This window comes from Mustela erminea, chromosome 8 (assembly GCF_009829155.1).
Source record: "Mustela erminea isolate mMusErm1 chromosome 8, mMusErm1.Pri, whole genome shotgun sequence".
Taxonomy (NCBI): Eukaryota; Metazoa; Chordata; class Mammalia; order Carnivora; family Mustelidae; genus Mustela; species Mustela erminea.
In genome coordinates, this window is record NC_045621.1 from 101,206,372 (window position 1) to 101,224,539 (window position 18,168).

Consider the following 18,168-nt stretch of genomic DNA (forward strand, 5'->3'; position numbering starts at 1 on the left):
TCTCCATATGCCAACTCTGTTAGTTTCATGAAGGTGAACTGTGTGCATCTTATCCACCATTCTATTCCCAGGACGGAGCACACACCTATCACATATTACTAGCATACATATGCTTTAAAAAATTGCTAAATCAGTGAATAACTGATAATGAATATATTCTGGAAAAAGAGACACTTGGGAGGGGACCCCAAGCCAGAAATTTCAAATAGTTAAACATACACTGAACAGATACTAAGATGGGTTTTACCAGTGAGGGACAAAAGGAATTTCAGAGGCACATACATGATCAATTTCCACCTCCCCAAACTCTCCTGGAGGCTTTCTGGGATCTGATCTAATGATACTGATTTGTTTGCTAGACCTCGAAACTCGCTCTGTTAAAAGTGTCAAGACTCTGAACTGCAAGGAGGGAGAGCAGGTTTATAAGGCAAAAGCCACAAGGTTACATAACTTGTTTCAAAAGAATTACTATTACCCCCGCAAAGTTAAAAAGACTATTTATTATGCCATTGTCAATCTAGCTTGCAGAAGTTACATTAGCTCTATTTCAGTCCGAAGTAGAAGAATGTGTTCCAGGCGGTCCCAACCAACGGGCTGCAACTGACCAAAGTCAAGAACTCAAGGTGTTCCAAGAGCTGAAACAGGAGCCGTGAAGAGACCCCTCTTCTCAATATCCTCCCAACCCTCTCTTGGCACTGCTTAACTTCGGAATCTTCTTCCGGAGGTAAAGATGAAATTTAAAGTTTTATTCAATATCCCGAATAGTCCAGGATACAAAGAGGACACATAGAACTGGAGACTCCCTAAACCCCCTGCTCGTCGCTGTTTCTTCAGCCTCCTCTGCGGAAGCTCGTACTCTCAGGACCCTCGACCGCCCCTAACACACGCCACCGGCGGACACAACGTGAACATGGGTCGGACTTCCACTCCTCTAGAGGGCGCTGCGCAGAGTCCGGTCGCCGGAAGCATTTCCACCCCGGACTCGTTTTTTTTAATCGGGCTGCCGTCTTCCAGGGTTCCCGTGACGTATTTCCGGTCTTCCGGGGTACGCACGTGCGACCGGGAGGAAGTAACGTCAACCCGGTAGCCAAGTTGTGGCGCCGCCGCGGAGGCGCTTTACCGACAACATGTCCCATCTACCCATGAAACTCCTGCGCAAGAAGATCGAGAAACGGAACCTCAAATTGCGCCAGCGAAACTTAAAGCTTCAGGGTGAGATGCGCGGAGCTTGGGGACTGGGGGCCTCGGGAGCTGCGGGAGCCCGCCCCTGCGTCGCGGCGCTGCTCTGCTTCGGAGTCCCTGCATCCCTGAGGTGGCGCGGCCGCTTCCCCCGCGGCACGTGTGTTTGTTGAGAGTGAAAGGCAGCCTGGCGCGGTTTCCAGTCGGTCCTGCTCGGGTGCCGCTCTCCGCGTGCCCCCGGTCCGCTCCTGAGGTTTTCCGAGCCTCAGTGTCTCCGTACAGTCACAGCAGGAGCAGGCCGCCTGAGTTTTCTCTCCAGGCCTCCCACCGGGCTTCCAGCCAAGCCGGCTTTTCTGTGTCTCCCTTATTCTGTGTCCCTCCGACTTTCAGGTCCCACCTCAGCCCCCACCCAAACCCGCCGGCCCATTTGCAGTCAGACACGTGGAACCGGTCATCTCCACGCGCCGCCTTTTCACCTCTATGTAATGCCGGCATTGCTTCAGACAAGCTCGTTTCACCATCGCCTTCCCCTGCTCAGGTCGGCTCTCTCGATTCCTGGACAGTACTCTGTTTTCAGCTCTAGAAATGCCTTCTGCACGTGTCCAGCGCGTGCCCTCCCTCTCTTCCCGTTGCTCCTAACTTTAGGTTATGAATTCCTCGAGCGCTTCCAGGTATTTGCATCCTTAATAAAGACTTCGCTGGAAAGGTGCTTACCTGAATGTCCGTTACCTTTCTTACTCACCTCGTTTGCAGTTCTAAGTTCCTAACAATGAGCCAGAGATCTTGAAGTTACCTTATCCTTTTTGGGGTCATATATAAGGTATCAGTTCCCGAGGGCAATGTTGGAGGCATAATTCTTGACCCTTGTTGGATTCGAGCAGAGATTAGTTGCTTGGGAGGAATCCTGAAGACCTGGGCAGGTTTGTGGGTTTTAGAAATGGTTTTTTGAACTTCCTTGTATTTTCAGTTCTTACGAATTATATGGCACTACTAACTACATTTTGGTACTTAAAGAGACCATTAAAATTCTAAAAAAATAAAGTGTTTTAAAGTGTTGTTACTTTTTATTATATGTAAGCAGGGAAACTTTTAAAGACATCCTTAGGCGTTTGTATATATATGATAAATATTGGGACCAGTAAGTGAATTTTCAATTCACTGCTGCTTAGGAAAGTTAGATTGAAAGTTTTGAAGTTACAGGAAAAGCAGTAGTTGTGTGAATAGATGATAGTCTTTTCTGATATGTCAGCTAGCCATATATTTATCAAATACTTGATACAAAAATGTTTATTTGTAGCTACCGGTGTCTGGCCCCATCCTTTTAAATGTTTAACTTCACTGAAGTTTTGCTGTCCCAGATTCTTAAAGCCGTATGGACAGAGATGTGGCTTTTTGTAGTTAAGAAATCAATATAGCTTTCCCTTTTGCAGCATTTTTCATTAAAGGAAACTTACTTGTCCTTTAGTAGAATGCCATAAATTTAAGTGGGTTTTTTTTTTTTTAAGATTTTGTTTATTTGTCAGAGAGAGAGAGATACAGAGCGCAAGCACAGGCAGACAGAATGGCAGGCAGAGGCAGAGGGAGAAGCAGGCTCCCTGCCGAGCAAGGAGACCGATGTGGGACTTGATCCCAGGACGCTGGGATCATGACCTGAGCCAAAGGCAGCTGCTTAACCAACTGAGCCACCCAGGCGTCCCAATTTAAGTGGTTTTAATAATGTACATGAAAGGGTATTAAAAGCTAAATCATTTCAGTCTTGGATACCATGAGGTTTCTTACCTGGGATTCCAAAGTTTTTAAGCAAACCCCTTCTTTGTTCACAATTTGCGTTCTGTTTTTAAACAGGAGTCTCGGATGTGAGCGTATCAGAAACGCAAAATGTGGATATGTCTGAAGAACCAGTGGGAAGTGGGAAGGTTAAAAAATCCCTGAAACAGTCTGTGAATGTGGGCTCCTCAGAAGCCCAGAATGGAGAGAGAACCAAAGAAACAGTGGAAACTGTACAAGTTAAAAAAAAAAAAAAGAAATCTACCATAAAAATCAATGGAGAAGCAGCAACACACCCTCCCAGTTCAGAACCGAAAAAGAAGAAAAAGAAAAAGAGAAAAATGGTGGATGATGCTGGGCCTGGTAAGTACTTCAGTTTCCTTGAACTTCAGACATTCAGACAATTTTCAGAGTTTCACCTTCCTTCTAATGTTGTATTCACACAGCATGCAAGAGTCACTATACTCACTAACATACCAGAAAATAACCTAGTAGCAAAAAGAAGCAGAGTGCAGACTGGGGGTTTGACATTTTTATTTGTATTAAGATACTGAGAAATGTCTCATATGCTTTTACACGCCCTAAGGACTGAAGAAAACCTTGAGTTTCAATGAAAGCCTCCTTTGAATTCTAGAAATTTGCTCTTTTTGATAGTTGGTTAGGCTTTTTTTTTTTTTTAAGGTTTTATTTATTTATTTGACAGAGATCACAAGTAGGCAGAGAGGCAGGCAGAGAGAGAGGGAGAGGGAAGCAGGCTCCCTGTGGAGCAGAGAGCCCAATGTGGGACTCGATCCCAGGACCCTGAGATCATGACCCGAGCCAAAGGCAGCGGCTTAACCCACTGAGCCACCCAGGGGCCCCTTGGCTAGGCTTTCAAACAGACCATATTATGGCATAGGGTTTTAGGTTTATTAACTGTTTTCAAACAGAATTGTGGCATTACGCTAAAGACACCTGGGCTAATACATTCCTGTCGTCTCGGGCCTTTATTTCAGTAGACTTTGCATTAATGACTCTTTTTATTTACCCTTTTTTTGTCCCAATTTTCTTGGCCTACTGTAAATTCCTCCTCTTGAAAGGAGACTTAGTAATAATTTGGATGTGCAAAGTGTATAAAAATAGCAGGTAACTTCTGTATAAATGGAATGTTAATTTCCAATGAGTAGAATGGCCAGGATGGGGCAGAGGCCACTTGCTTTTGGAAGATGGTTGGATTTGGATAAGCTTACGTGAAAGAGAGGCATTTTATTTGAGATGTAAGCAAGCAGAGATTTCAAGGGAGAATGTAACAGGTGTCAGCAAACTATGCAGCCCTCTACCTACTTTTGGAAATAAAGCTTTATTGGAACACTGCAGTGCTCATTTGTTTACTTGGTCTTTATTGTGACAATCCCTGTGTCTTTATTGTGACAATTCCTATAGGCCTGCAAAACCTATAATGTTCACTCTCTGGGCCTTTATAGAAAAAGTTTCTCAACACCTGGGTTGGAATCTCCTGTTCATCTAACTTAGCTGAAATGAGGGTTTCATTTAGAAAGGAGCTTTTGCTGCTCATTGGTTGACTGTTTTCCAGAAGGGTGGTAGTCAGGTGCAAGGAAGAGGCCCGTCCTGGGCCACAGAGAGTCCTGAGTTTTGGTTCAAGTCAGTTCTGTTCTAACTCACATAGTTAGCTACCATGAATTTGTAGGAGCCCAGCGTGGTAGTTAACCCATTGATCCCAAGTGGAACATTCAGGAGTGTGATGGGAGGTAAGGCTGGAAGGATAGCGTAGGGCCCTGTTAGGAAAGCTCTATGTAGAAGTGAAATGCCAGGAGGCCTCCCCCCTGCTTCCCCTCACCACTTGGTTTCCAGAAGCTACCAGTGTCCGACGCCTGACTAAGGGAATTGTACTTGCACTGAGGTCTCTGTAGCAACATGAAGAGCCTTCAGGGTTTCTGCTCATCTTTGAACCAAAGCTAGCTTTTTAATGGAAGATTTATGTTTAATGGTACAGTTGGACAAATTAGTGCTTTTTAAGAGTTCGACAAACTATTAATCACAGTCGTTTTTTTCCTCGGTGGAATACACAGAACTTGATGTAATCAGTATACTTAGATGGTTCAACTTTTCAAATATGTCTTGGTTATTCGGGGCATCCGGGTGGCTCAGTCTTTACCGTCTGCCCTCGGCTTAGGTCATGATCCCGTAGTCCTGGGATCAAGCCCTGCATTGGGCTCCCTGCTCAGTGGGAAACCTGCTTCTCCCTCTCCCGCTCCCCCTGCTTGTATTCCCTCTCCCACTGTGTCTCTCTCAAATAAATAAAATCTTAAAGTGTATATATATATATATATATATATATATATATATATATATATAATCACTCAGGCTGCTAGAATAGACCTGAAAAATGAAGTTTTGTTGGCAAATCTGCATGTCTCCCTGGGTTTTTACATATAATTAAATTTTTAGTCATGAAAAAGACATTCTTAGCATATTAAAACTGGAAGTGTGTTAAGCTTTTGAAAACATGCCTCTTTGCATTACACATCTTTTTGTTTTGTGATTGCATTTGGTATTTTATTTTAACCAAAAAATTGGGGGGGGGGTCCTTTAAAACCAAAGATACCAAAAAAGTGAAAACTGAAGACAAAGGGGACTCTGAAGAAGGGGCCCAAGCTCCTGAAGGAACAGAAAACAGTGTGGAGAAGCCAGATGATCAGGAAGAGGACAATGAAGTGCCCAGCCTACCCCTAGGACTGACAGGTAATTTTACGAAGTTTTCTAGAGAGACCTTAAACATGGCATGCCTTCTGGACTATAGGATTTGAAGTTTCAGTTGTAACTTTTAATTTACCTAGGAAAAGTATTGACAAGAAATATTTTTTATCTAGTTACTGCTGCTTTATCTACATTATATGCCTAGTTCTTGTCATTTCTCTGTTTTATTTTTTTTCTGCATTTCTGACACTAAATATTTTGGTTAGCACACAAACAGCTTTTGGGGTCCTCTCTTCCTTTGGTTTGTTGTTTTCTAAAGTTCATTCCATTTTGTAGTAGGAAAATCATTAGCCCAGAAGTTTAATACTGACCCTCTTAGTAGTAAGGAAGGATGAAATTCACATTATTGAGCGACTTTTGCCAGGGTGACTTCCTCTGGCCTGTTTCCTCGTAAGGTCAAGAATTTGGCCAAAATAACTTGCCCAAACCAGAAATGTCTAGGAGCTCCTTGAGTTGTTCGGTGTGCATTTTTTATTTGTTAAAATAAAAATTTTACTTAAATTTATTTGTTTTTAAATTTTAAATAAATTTTTTTTAAATATATTTAAATTTAACTCTAACCCAGGGTTGCTTAATCAAAATTTTAAAGGTTATGGCAGTGGTTCTCAACCAGGGCAGTTCTCCTTCCTTGGAGGGGTGATCACATCATCCCGGTTTACTCAGTACTTGACCAATTTTAGCAGCCAAAGTCCTGTGCATAAACTAGTCACAGGCAAACCATGAAGGTTGACTGCCAGCACGCTGGGTTTTCAGAACTGGGGGCTGGTACTGTCATTTACTGGGTGGAGGTCAGGGAGGCTGCAAAACATCCAATAATGCATGGGACAGCCTCTGACAATGAAGGATTATCCAACCCAAAATGTCAGTAGCACCAAGGTGGGCAATAGCTGGCTGACAAGCTGGGCAAGGATGGGTGGGGGCTCCCCAGGGGATTTTGTTTTCTTCCCCGGTTGAAGAACCATTGCATGCTTGACATGTGAGTACAGTCTAATGGGGTGTGGCTATATCTGGTCTTCTCGCTTGTCTTTTTGGCGTGAGATTAACAGCTCTTTTGATTGATTTTGCACTTAGTTTCTCTATACTAGATGCTTTCACTTTTTATTAAACATTTTCATTTCTCTCGGCACCACCCCAGTGCATGACACACTCATCTCACACAAGTCCCTGGACTATATCTCCTCTCTGCCCATTACTATTTTTGTTACAGGGTAGGTTCTAGATGCTACACAGCTGTCAGCAGTGGAGAAACTGAAAAGTCAGATTCTTTTTCTTAGTTATTATATGGGAATGGTGGGGGTTAGTCTTTCTTACTGGAAGAAGCTGTTTTCAGCTTCATTGCCACCCGGTGATGTTTTCAAACAGCAAAACTAATTCATATAGCCGTTGCAGTATTAACTATTAAAGATAAGTTTGCTAATGATAAACTATCCTTTATTTAGGCGCTTTTGAGGATACTTCATTTGCTTCTCTTACTGATCTTGTCAATGAGAACACTCTCAGGGCAATAAAAGAAATGGGTTTTACAAACATGACTGAAATTCAGCATAAAAGTATCAGACCACTTCTGGAAGGCAGGTATGATTAACATTGATGTTTGGGCATTAGTACCTTTTTTTAGGTTTTTTGTTTTTTTAGGTTTTTTGGGTTTTTTTGTAAGATTTTATTTCTTTATTTGACACAGAGAGAGAGATCACAAGTAGGCAGAGAGGCAGGCAGAGAAAGAGGGGGAAGTAGGCTCCCTGCTGAGCAGAGAGCCTGATGCGGGGCTCAGTCCCAGGACCCCGAGATCATGACCTGAGCCGAAGGCAGAGGCTTAACCCACTGAGCCACCCAGGTGCCCCATCAGTGCCTTTTTTAGTGCTAGTCATTTAGATGTTGATGTTTGCACTGTGCTTTGGGTTGATACATCCACACTTCATTAAAGGCTTTAAGTTACTAATGTTTGAAGAAAAGTGTTCGTTTCTGTTTTATAGCATAATTCTTATTTCTGGGTTAGATCTGTAACCTCTGATCGATTTCAGTGATAAAGAAGCTAGGGACTTTGTTTTTCTTATTCACATTCTAGCCTTGATGCCTGGAATGTGATAGTACATAGTAGGTGTTCAGTAAATGCTTGTTGAATAAGTAGACTGAATGTCTCTTTTTCCTTTCCATTGTTAATATTTAGGGATCTTCTAGCAGCTGCAAAAACAGGCAGTGGCAAAACGCTGGCGTTTCTCATCCCTGCAGTCGAACTCATTGTCAAGTTAAAGTTCATGCCTAGGAATGGTGAGTCTCTGATCTAGTGGTTTTTGGTGCTATCTCCCTAGAAGGTTTTCATAGCTGTTATGGGCTCATGTCAATAACTACAGCTAGGCTTTAACCTTTTGTCATTTTTTGCCTTTTAGGAACGGGAGTTCTTATCCTCTCACCTACTAGGGAACTGGCCATGCAGACTTTCGGTGTTCTTAAGGAGCTAATGACGTACCATGTTCACACATACGGCTTGATAATGGGTGGCAGCAACAGGTCGGCTGAAGCACAGAAACTCGGTAATGGGATCAACATCATCGTGGCCACCCCAGGCCGCCTCCTAGACCACATGCAGGTAGAGCAACACTGGAGGGGGCTGCCTATCTTTTTGTCTCGTGTGAAACCTGAACCTGACAGCTAATATGTTTTTCTTTGCCTTTGTCTTGCTAGAATACCCCAGGGTTTATGTATAAAAATCTGCAGTGTCTGGTTATTGACGAGGCTGATCGTATCTTGGATGTTGGGTTTGAAGAGGAATTAAAACAAATTATTAAACTTCTGCCAAGTAAGTAGGCTTAATAGCTGCATGTGGTTTGCCAAGTGGTTGTTGGAAGAGATGAGGGTGGTTCCTCTAGGAAAGCCATTCATCCCCGAATTGTAATCTTGCCAAGCCAGGCGGTAGTGTAGTCAGCCCTAGAGGTAGTTTGCAGTGCAAGCTCAGCGGGAAGCCTGCTTCTCCCTCTCTCTCTTCCTGCCACTCTGCCTACTTGTGATCTCTCTCTGTGTTAAATAAATAAATAAAACCTTTTTTTTAAAAAAGCTTTAAAAAAAAAATGCAGGAACAGCATAAAACGGAACAGTAACATCACAATCAGAAATAGATATTAAATTCTATCAAATGCTCTTACCATGCCTGTTAAATGATCAGATGTTTGCTTTTTTCATTAAATGTTTCTTTAAATTTTAAATTTGTTAACTCAGTAAATTTTATCACTTAATTTTCAAATATTAAACAGCTCTGCATTCCTGAAGTAAACCCCACTTGGTCATTATGCATTATCCTTTTTATATGCTGCATTCACCTTTGCTCAAATTTTTTAGAAATTTTGCATCTGTGCTTAAGAATCATTGTTCGGTTTTGGTATCAGGGTAATGGCTGGCTTCAAAGAATGAGTTGGGAAATAAAAACTCGGCAAATCCTGGAGAGACTGTGCAGAATTATTAATATTTTTTCCTTAAGTATATGATAGAGTTCACCAGTGGAAATCTTTGGGGCTGGAGTTTTCTTTATGTGACAATTTTAACTACAGTTTCTGTAATGGATACAAAGCTATTCAGGATTTCTCTTCTTTTTTTTTTTTTTTTAAGATTTTATTTATTTATTTGGCAGAGAACACAAGTAGACAGAGAGGCAGGCAGAGAGAGAGAGAGAGAGAGAAGCAGGCTCTGCACTGAGCAGAGAGCCCAATGCGGGGCTCTATCCCAGGACCCCGGGATCATGACCTGGGCCGAAGGCAGAGGCTTTAACCCACTGAGCCACCCAGGCGCCCCTCAGGATTTCTCTTTTATCTCACGCGAGCTAGCCATTTATCTCTCAAGGAAATTGTCCGTTTTATCTGTCAAATTTATAGATGTAAAGTTGTTTGAGATATTCCCATCTTAATATCTGTAGTGATATCACACATCCCATTCTTGCTAGTTCTACTCAGTATTTCTAGCAGTGAGGCAATGCTAACAAGTCCCTGAAATATTGGGGTTCTTTTTATTTGTATCTGTTTCAGCACGCAGGCAAACCATGCTCTTTTCTGCCACACAAACTCGAAAAGTTGAGGACTTGGCAAGGATTTCTTTGAAAAAGGAGCCATTGTATGTTGGTGTTGATGACGATAAAGCTAATGCAACAGTGGATGGTCTTGAGCAGGTACTCTTTGTCAAGATCTTACATTTTCTTTTTTAATATTTTATTTATTTGACACAGAGATGACAAGTAGGCAGAGAGGAGAAAGCAGGCTCCCTGCTGAGAGCCCGATGCGGGGCTTGATCCCAGGACTCCGGGATCATGACCTGAGCTGAAGGCAGAGGCTTAACCCGCTGAGCCACCCAGGTGCCCCAAGATCTTACATTTTCGGATCATCTTCGGTGTGTCCTTATAATTGTTTGGAGGATCATCCCAAAAGCAGATGGACTGGTGAACTTTTAATTCAAATACAGTGAATTTGGGTATGGGCTCTTGACATCACAAATGTTGAATTCTGAATAATTTGATCAGCTCTCTTTATTCTGTCTCTTAATACTGCTTGCTGCATAGGAGACACTAATCACTACCAAGTGTAAATGCAATAAAAAGTGAAAGTTTTTTAATGATCTTTTGCTCTAAGATGCAAGGTGAGTTAGCGGATAGAGAGGCTGGCTTCAGGACATTGCTGTGAAAAATTGGAAATGAGGTAACAGATCCAAACTAGGTGGATTGAAGACAGAACTTTTGAGTATTTTGCTGAATAAAATATTTCAAATAATGATCTTGCTTAAAAATTGTGTTCGTTGTAGGGGCACCTGGGTGGCTCGGTGGTTAAGCCTCTGCCTTCGGCTCAGGTCATGATCCCAGGGTCCTGGGATCGAGCCCCGCATCTGGCTCTCTGCTCGGCGGGGAGCCTGCTTCCTCCTCTCTCTCTGCCTGCCTCTCTGCCTACTTGTGGTCTCTGTCAAATAAATAAAGAAAATCTTAAAAAAAAAAATGTGTTCGTTGTATATTTTTTAAAATATATTTACTAGGCTTTGTTACCTTGTTTAAGACAGTGCCTTCAGGCTGTAGTTTTTTGAGATCTTGCTACTAGGGACCTTTTCAAAAATGAAGCGTTGCTATGCTTTGAGGGTTCCAACACGTAGAGATGTTACTTTATTATGGTTGCACAAACTGTGGATAACCAGAAGTCTGTAACCTCAGAAATACAAAAAGTATTTAGTATTTAGTGATTGTACCCAGTAACAGGAGTCAGAAGGGCTACAATTAGTCTTCAGCTTAGAGATGCTTTACTATAATGAACTCAGTAATTTTGCTCTAGGTAAGGCACGTTGGTATATACGCACTATTTATCTGAGCTCTCCATTAAATTATATTGGTTCATGAAGCTGAAAGTGTGATTATTTTTATCTGTTCACTTGAACGACTCTAGGGCTATGTTGTTTGTCCCTCGGAAAAGAGATTCCTCCTACTCTTTACATTCCTTAAGAAGAACCGGAAGAAGAAACTGATGGTCTTCTTTTCATCCTGTAAGTCCGTGAAATACCACTATGAGTTGCTGAACTACATCGATTTGCCTGTCTTGGCCATTCATGTAAGTGGTCATCATGAGTTTATTAAAAAACAGTTAACACTTACCAAGTATATGGATTGTGGGGTTTTCGGTATCACTCTCTCTAAATATAGAATGATCCTATGTGGAGGGAGTTTTGCTGGGTGTGGAAGGGTGCAGACCACAAAAGGATAAGAGATGCCATTCACCTAGGGAAATGAGATCCAGGGCAGAGAGTGAAATGGAAATGAAGCAGGTTAACGACTCCACAGCTAGGGGGTTGTACATCCAGACCTCCCAGAAATGACCTCAAGTTTCCAGCTCTAATGGATGCTTTGATTTGATTCTAGGGAAGGCAGAAGCAAAATAAGCGTACAACCACATTCTTCCAGTTTTGCAACGCAGATTCAGGGATATTGTTATGTACTGACGTGGCAGCGAGAGGGCTGGATATTCCTGAAGTCGACTGGATTGTTCAGTATGACCCTCCAGATGATCCCAAGGTAACTGGCATCCTTGGGATTTCTCCCCAAGGGCTCTGTGCTAAGGAATGAACTTTCTGGTTTCCCTGAGACACACCGTATTTCATATTCAGAGATTGGTCCATATTTATCAATGTCCTGGTGTACTGCACGCTGACTGCAGTATTTCTCTGGTAGCTAGGGCTACAGTAGCAAGATCCAAAGGGGGTGTGCCAAGATTTGAGAAGCCTCGGTGCGGCTGAAGTTAGGAATGTCATGTGCTTTGAATGGTCTGTGAAGAGTGGTAGGTGTTAGAAGAAAATAAAATTCACTTCCAGAAAATAGGTAAGATTCTGCAGGATATGTAGTAGAAGAAGTTTTATTAAATATTGTCAACAGCGGTATATGATATAAATTGTTAGCTAGCACAAAAACATGTTCAAAAAGTAATTTGAAAACAAAGCACACTTAGTAGTCATTAATGTGAATATCTCATCCAGTGGGTATCAGGCCTCGATCATGGCCATTACCTCTTTGGTCATGGTCCATACAGAAGTAGGGAACATGGCCAGCATGTGTGTGGCGTGGCCCTAGGGGAAGAGCGCTTATCTCATCCGGATGGGCTGACATGCTCTGTCCATTACGGTGCAGGTTCTAGAAAGGCAGGTACCCATGGAAGTTGGTGTATTAATTCAGGTTTTCTCTCTCCAACAAAGGAATATATTCATCGTGTAGGAAGAACAGCCAGAGGCCTAAATGGGAGAGGGCATGCCTTGCTCATTTTACGCCCTGAAGAATTGGGTTTCCTTCGTTACTTGAAGCAATCCAAGGTAAAGATCTTGGTTTGGAAAATTGTAAGCTGGGGGCAGATTTCCATTGGTAGAAATTGCGTCGGTACCACTGGCCTTACGCACCATTTCTGGATGGGTCTGAGGCGTCAGGAGTTGTTGCAGTGCTCTGGGAACAGTTAGAACAGTTAGATTGGGCCGCGGAGAAAAGATGAGCATCTGGCCTGAAAAGTGAACAGCCCTTGACCCCTCTTGCTCAACAATGCATCTCGGTGTCCCCAGGTGTTGTCCCTTTCCCTTGCCCTGTGTGAAACCGCTTCCACCCCTTCTAAGCTCCCTCACACCAGATTGTCTCCACGTGCCCCACTGCTGCAGCCTTGTTTTCATGAGGACTCCATTCACTCCTGCCTCTTCTCCTTCTTCCTGTCCCATAGTCCTTGACCCTCTTTTACCTCCCGTCTCTCCTATTACATCTCAAGTCTCCTACTAAAAAAACAACTTCGACCCTAAATCTATTCTCCTTCTCCCTCTACCATGGCTGCTGCTGATTGTCTTTCTTCCTTCTGCTGTTTTGGAAAGTGGCTTTTCTTTCCTCTGTTTACTGTCCCTTTAGCCTGATCTCTGGCCCACCCTCATCTGGCTCTGGCCTCAACTCCATCCACCACACCTGATTTCATTAGACTCCTACCTGACCTCTTTGTTGCTCGATCTTCTGTGCACCTGTCAGGACTTCTCTTGACATTTGCTTCCCCTTTGGCCTCCTTTGGCACAGTCTTACCGGGAGGATTTTCCTCCACCCTGAAAGTGTGTGCAGTTCCCAGAAATGGCCTTGGTGCCCTTGCTCTAGAATGCTCATTTCTGGATCTTCTGAATGCTCCTGGTTTCAGTGAATTGTGCTATGTTGTGGGACGCCATCACTGATCTCCTGTTGTTGGGAGTTCCCACAGCACGAGTGTTCATCCAGCTGTACCCTTACCCCCAACCTATCTTCTCTGCAAGACTGCAGGCTCTGAGGGCGGGACTTGGACAGCTGTTTTTCTAGCACTTCTCCGAGATCTGGCATTTTTTCAGTTACCTAATAAGTGATGACTGGTGAGAGATCCTTCCCATAGAGGGTGTGTGGTCATCATGAGCTCTAGTATCACAGACCCTAGTCACAGGGCAGGGTGGCAGTAGGACAGCTCTCCTGACATGGAGGGAGGGACCAGTGGTCCTGACTGGAAGCATCAGGCTGTCTCGTGCTGCATCCGTAGAGAAAAGGGCTTCATTGACTTATGTTCCTGTCTAGTTTCTTGGCTTTCCTTTCAGGAAGGTTCCTCAGCACAGTGTATGTGAAGATAGCAGAGGTTAGATAAGACTTTTCCACTGGCTGCAGGAGACCAGAGGAGTGGCTCTCTCTGTCCTGAGGGAGTCCCGCAGGCTTGGCTGTCCTTCTGGTTCTTCATGGGACAGGACGCTTGTCACTGCTGGATCATCTACAAGTCTGAATATTGATCCATCTTGGTTTACTAATCTTCGTGCTTTTGTTTTCTAGGTTCCATTAAGTGAATTTCAGTTTTCCTGGTCCAAAATTTCTGACATTCAGTCTCAGGTATGTTTGGTATTTTTATTTGCATGGTTTTTTTTTTTTTTTTTTGGAGGTTTTTTATTTAAACATTTGTGAGGAAGAGGGAGTCTCAGTTGGTAATCAGTGTCCTCTGACTCTCCCCTTTCATGAACCAGGTTTGGACTGTGATCTTTTAGGGTCCTTGCTATGCTGCTTACCATGTTTCTGTGTTCCCTACCTTGTTCCAGTTCATACCTTATAAGGTATGACATTATTCTTACTGCATCCTAATTTTGCAAATATTACAAAACTTGTAATAAGTATATTGGAACAAATTTTTTTTGTTCTAATATATACGAAATCTGCTTTTGTATTTTATTGAAACCAATGTCTCTTTTCGTTTCAGCTTGAAAAATTGATTGAAAAGAACTACTTTCTTCATAAGTCAGCCCAGGAAGCATATAAGTCCTACATTCGAGCATATGATTCCCACTCTCTGAAACAGATCTTCAATGTTAATAACTTAAATTTGCCTCAGGTTGCTCTTTCTTTTGGTTTCAAGGTGCCTCCTTTTGTTGATCTGAGTATCCTTTTCTTTGTTGGCAGGAATTCATCTGGGAACTGAGGGACAGAAGGTTGACAGAAGGTCGACTTGGGCTTAGCACTTGGTTTGGGGTGTGCTTCAACTATCTGGAGCCCTGGGAGTTCATTCTGGTCACTGTCTGCTTGTCAGCGCTAGCACAGCGTGGGCAGGGGTTAGCTGTCGCCGTGGGGATTGCAGACACAGGACAACCTGGGCTTTAGGCCTTTAGGAACTTGTCAGGCAGACCGGGAGAGCGAGAGAGTTGTGCGTTCCGGAGAGAAGCCAGAGAGGTACAGTGGCAGGGCTCGGCCGCTCTGAGGCTTCCCCTTACGAGGTCATGGAGAGCAGCACACCCTGGGGCTAAAGGGAGAAGATGGGGCTTCCGAATGTTTATCGCCTCAGAGCCGTGGAAGGATTTCGTGCAAGGAAGTTGCAAGACTAGCAAAAGACAGCAACACGTAAGCGCTACCCAGGGTAAAAGCCAAGGGAATGCCTGCAATTGGTTCTGTTGCAGTTGATCATCTGTACTTGATCTTCGTGTTTCCCAGCAAGGCACAAACAGCAAAAGTGAGGCCTGTGAGCGCTGTGGCGCCAACTCCAAGGGGACGAGACAGGGGTCCCCGTCCTCATTGTAGGTAGTGAGTAAGTGTCTGCTGTGATGCATACTTGCTGAATCGTGAGGAAGAGCAGCAACTCCTTCAGGTGGCTAAGCATTCCTGAATCCACTCCACTCCGAACAGAGGTGAAAGTCATTTGACAGGGTGGTTTTTATTGTGTTTCTCTAGACTTGCTGATGTACCTCTCAAACTTATAAATCATGGTCTTCAGTTTCATTGTGCATGGAAAACAGTACAGCTTTTACATTGGGTTTCAAAGTCCCACCTGCTCACTTTAGTCGGTGATCCCGTGACCACTCCAGACTTCCTGGAAATGGGTCAAGTGGGCTTAAGGTCCCGTTTTCCTAGTGTGGGAAGGGGTTGTGGGAGTGGAGCGGTGGGGGTCGTGCTGGCTTGTTCTCTGTGTGAGTATTAGATGAGAGCTCATTGTCTTGGTGTTGCTTAATTTCCTTAACCTTCACCTTTAGACGTGAACAGCAATGACGGCAAGCTTAAAAAGAGAGGAGGTGGTGGTGGCTTCGGCTACCAGAAAGCCAAAAAAGTCGAGAAGTCCAAAATCTTCAAACACATTAGCAAGAAGTCCTCTGACAGCCGGCAGTTCTCCCACTGAAGACACACCTTCCTTTTGTCTCGAGTAGCTTTGTCCTGAAATGGATTTTTTTCCCCTTTCTCTAACAAAGGAATTGTAGCTTCAGGATTGGGACTGATGGAACAAGAGTATGAATTGACGGTTTCAAGCTCCAGGCACTGATACTTCCGGGAGATACCGCTCTTATTTGGGGATGTAAAACAGAGTTCAATTTTTCTAGGTTGTTCAAGAGCAAAACAAGGGATCTTTTGGATTTTGTTGGCAGCAGAGAATTTTAGATCTTTTGCCTCCGAATTTGTCATTGTTTTGGGGGGCAGGGTATTTTTTATTTTTTTATTTAAAATCAAGTAATTAACATAAAATATATTACTGGTTTCAGAGGTGGAGTTAGGTGATTCATCAGTCTTCTGTATACCCAGTGCTCATTACATCTCGTGCCCTCCTTAATGTCCATTACCCAGTTCAGCCTACCTTCGGAGGCAGTGACCTGGTACACTGGGGTGGTGATGCAGAAAATTATCTCAGTTTTTTTGTTTTTGTTTTTGGGTTTTTTTGTTGTTGTTTTGGTTGTTTCTTGGACCTTAACCATAGTTCTTGACCTCCCCTGAAAATGCTACTGTGGCTAGGAAGCATGTTACATTAAAGGTGGCGTTGGGTTTTTGTATACTCCAGATTTTAAAGCGGTGAATCTTTCCTAATTTTTTTTTTAAGAGCCCACAGTGTAGGTTATTTGTCATTGTTATTTGAATAAAGCACCCTTCGCAGTCCTCTAACATTTGTTGGAAACAGTGGGAACCTGAGATTTTTGAGCCTCATTTACACCAATATATGTGTAATCTGTTATTCTCCCTTTAATAACTTAGCAAATATCTTTTTGCAAAAGGCACATAATGATGATACTGCTCATTCAACTTTGTTCCAAGTGGTTTGGATTTTGTTGAACCCTTCTAACTCTGCAGAGTATTCAGGGAGGCAGAACATTTTTTGAGGAAAAATTGCCCTTTCTAGTTTTGTGAAATGGAAAGTAGGTTTATGATGAAATTGGAAATGAACAACGGTCAAAAAGAGCAGCAAAGATGGGGGTTTCATCATATGGGGTTTTTGTTGTAGAACTCTTGACTTCCAGAGTATTTAGTATGTCTTGTTCTATTTCCAGTACATTTTATAACTATAAAATGGTTATTACATTTTAATCAGTTTGAAACCAAAGTTGTTGGCATTGTTTTGCTGTTGTGCTAGTTAATATTCATAGTCTCCTGTTAAGTACAAATACACTGAGAACATCAAATGTGGTGGAAACACCTTAATACAAATAGCATCCCAGTAATTTAAAAAAAAAAAAAGTGATCCTCTGTGTCTGGGTTCGACCGTTGTCCCCTGGCCGGACCTGACCTCAGATTCAGGCCTTGACTGTTAGACTCATGGCATTTAAGAATGCTTCACCTAAGACATTTAGTAACTTTTTTTTTTTTTAAAGAAATAATCATGTCTCAAAAAAACACACAAAAACAAAGGGAAGACTCTTTAATCACAGAGCAAGAATGAAAACTCAGTATTTTCATACATAGCCATCAGAGGTTTTATATACGTACTTTTAAATTTTCTATCAGAAGTAAAGTCATCCTTTACTCCCTGCTTGTAACCAGCTTGTTTCATAACATGTTATTTTCCTGTGTCATTAAATAATTACATCCATTTTATATTTCATTTTATGACTTTTGCTAACCCCTGCTTGGTCTGTGTAGACCAAGGTTCTAAGTCCCTACTCGTCCCCAAGGGACTCTCCTGTCTCAACCTGTCTCATGCTTCTGTTTGTCCTGCCATGGTTGACATCCAGTAGGAGTAGAAGTCAGTCTGCAGAGATGTTATGAGTTAAGTAGGAAAGATTGTGCTTCCAGGTCCTTGCAGAGTCAGGAAGCTCATTCCAGGTCCTTGCAGAGTCAGGAGGTTCTGCTGGCGGCGTGGCCCAGACAAGGGACCTAACAGTTACTCTTGACCAACCTGGCCAGGATTCGGATGTGAGGGAGCCAGTGACTAGAAGCAGAAACAGGGTCAGGGCAGCCTCATATGCAAGGCTCATTTGTACAAGAGGAAGAGATACTTGGGCTTCTATGCTATGAGCACAGCCACTGGTGGTATGCGTTGAGGCCATGAACTGGACAAACAGGATTTAAGTGGCTTCATCCAGGAGGGTTAGGATGCTCTCTGTTGAGCGCACTCCCTAGGAAAGGCCTGCTGTTAATAGCATCAGCTACAGTGGCTCGTCAAATCCAGAGCCAGCTTGGGCCTTTTGGAGTGCACACGAGATTTCTGGCCATTCAGTCCCCTGGAGTTGTGATCTGGCCCAGGTTTTGGA

The 18,168-nt window shown here is 43.1% G+C and overlaps 1 protein-coding gene across 2 annotated transcripts; it reads left to right on the forward strand.

The window, feature by feature from the left end:
• Positions 1–1,025: 1,025 nt before the first annotated feature.
• Positions 1,026–16,068, forward strand: DDX18 (DEAD-box helicase 18). 2 transcript variants are annotated; one of them, XM_032353841.1, is made up of 14 exons: positions 1,026–1,212; positions 3,025–3,309; positions 5,548–5,688; positions 7,143–7,278; positions 7,871–7,971; positions 8,091–8,290; positions 8,386–8,500; positions 9,717–9,856; positions 11,109–11,270; positions 11,579–11,731; positions 12,406–12,519; positions 14,012–14,068; positions 14,430–14,607; positions 15,691–16,068. In XM_032353841.1, exons 1-14 carry the CDS (start codon positions 1,128–1,130, stop codon positions 15,831–15,833), a joined length of 2,010 nt encoding a protein of 669 aa, XP_032209732.1. In that variant the 5' UTR covers positions 1,026–1,127; the 3' UTR covers positions 15,834–16,068. The 2 variants fall into 2 exon arrangements, 1 of the variants encoding a protein (XP_032209732.1); XR_004288301.1 differs by lacking the exon at positions 15,691–16,068 and adding an exon at positions 14,200–14,286 and having other exon boundaries at positions 1,027–1,212; positions 14,430–14,545.
• The last annotated feature ends 2,100 nt before the right edge of the window (positions 16,069–18,168 follow it).

Excerpts from the sequence above, each read along its gene's own strand:
- DDX18 (XM_032353841.1), top strand. The coding sequence starts at position 1,128 with ATGTCCCATCTACCCATGAAACTCCTGCGCAAGAAGATCGAGAAACGG. Across the intron at positions 7,972-8,090 it reads AAAGTTCATGCCTAGGAATG|GAACGGGAGTTCTTATCCTC; the intron begins GTGAGTCTCTGA and ends TTTGCCTTTTAG. Across the intron at positions 11,271-11,578 it reads TGCCTGTCTTGGCCATTCAT|GGAAGGCAGAAGCAAAATAA; the intron begins GTAAGTGGTCAT and ends ATTTGATTCTAG.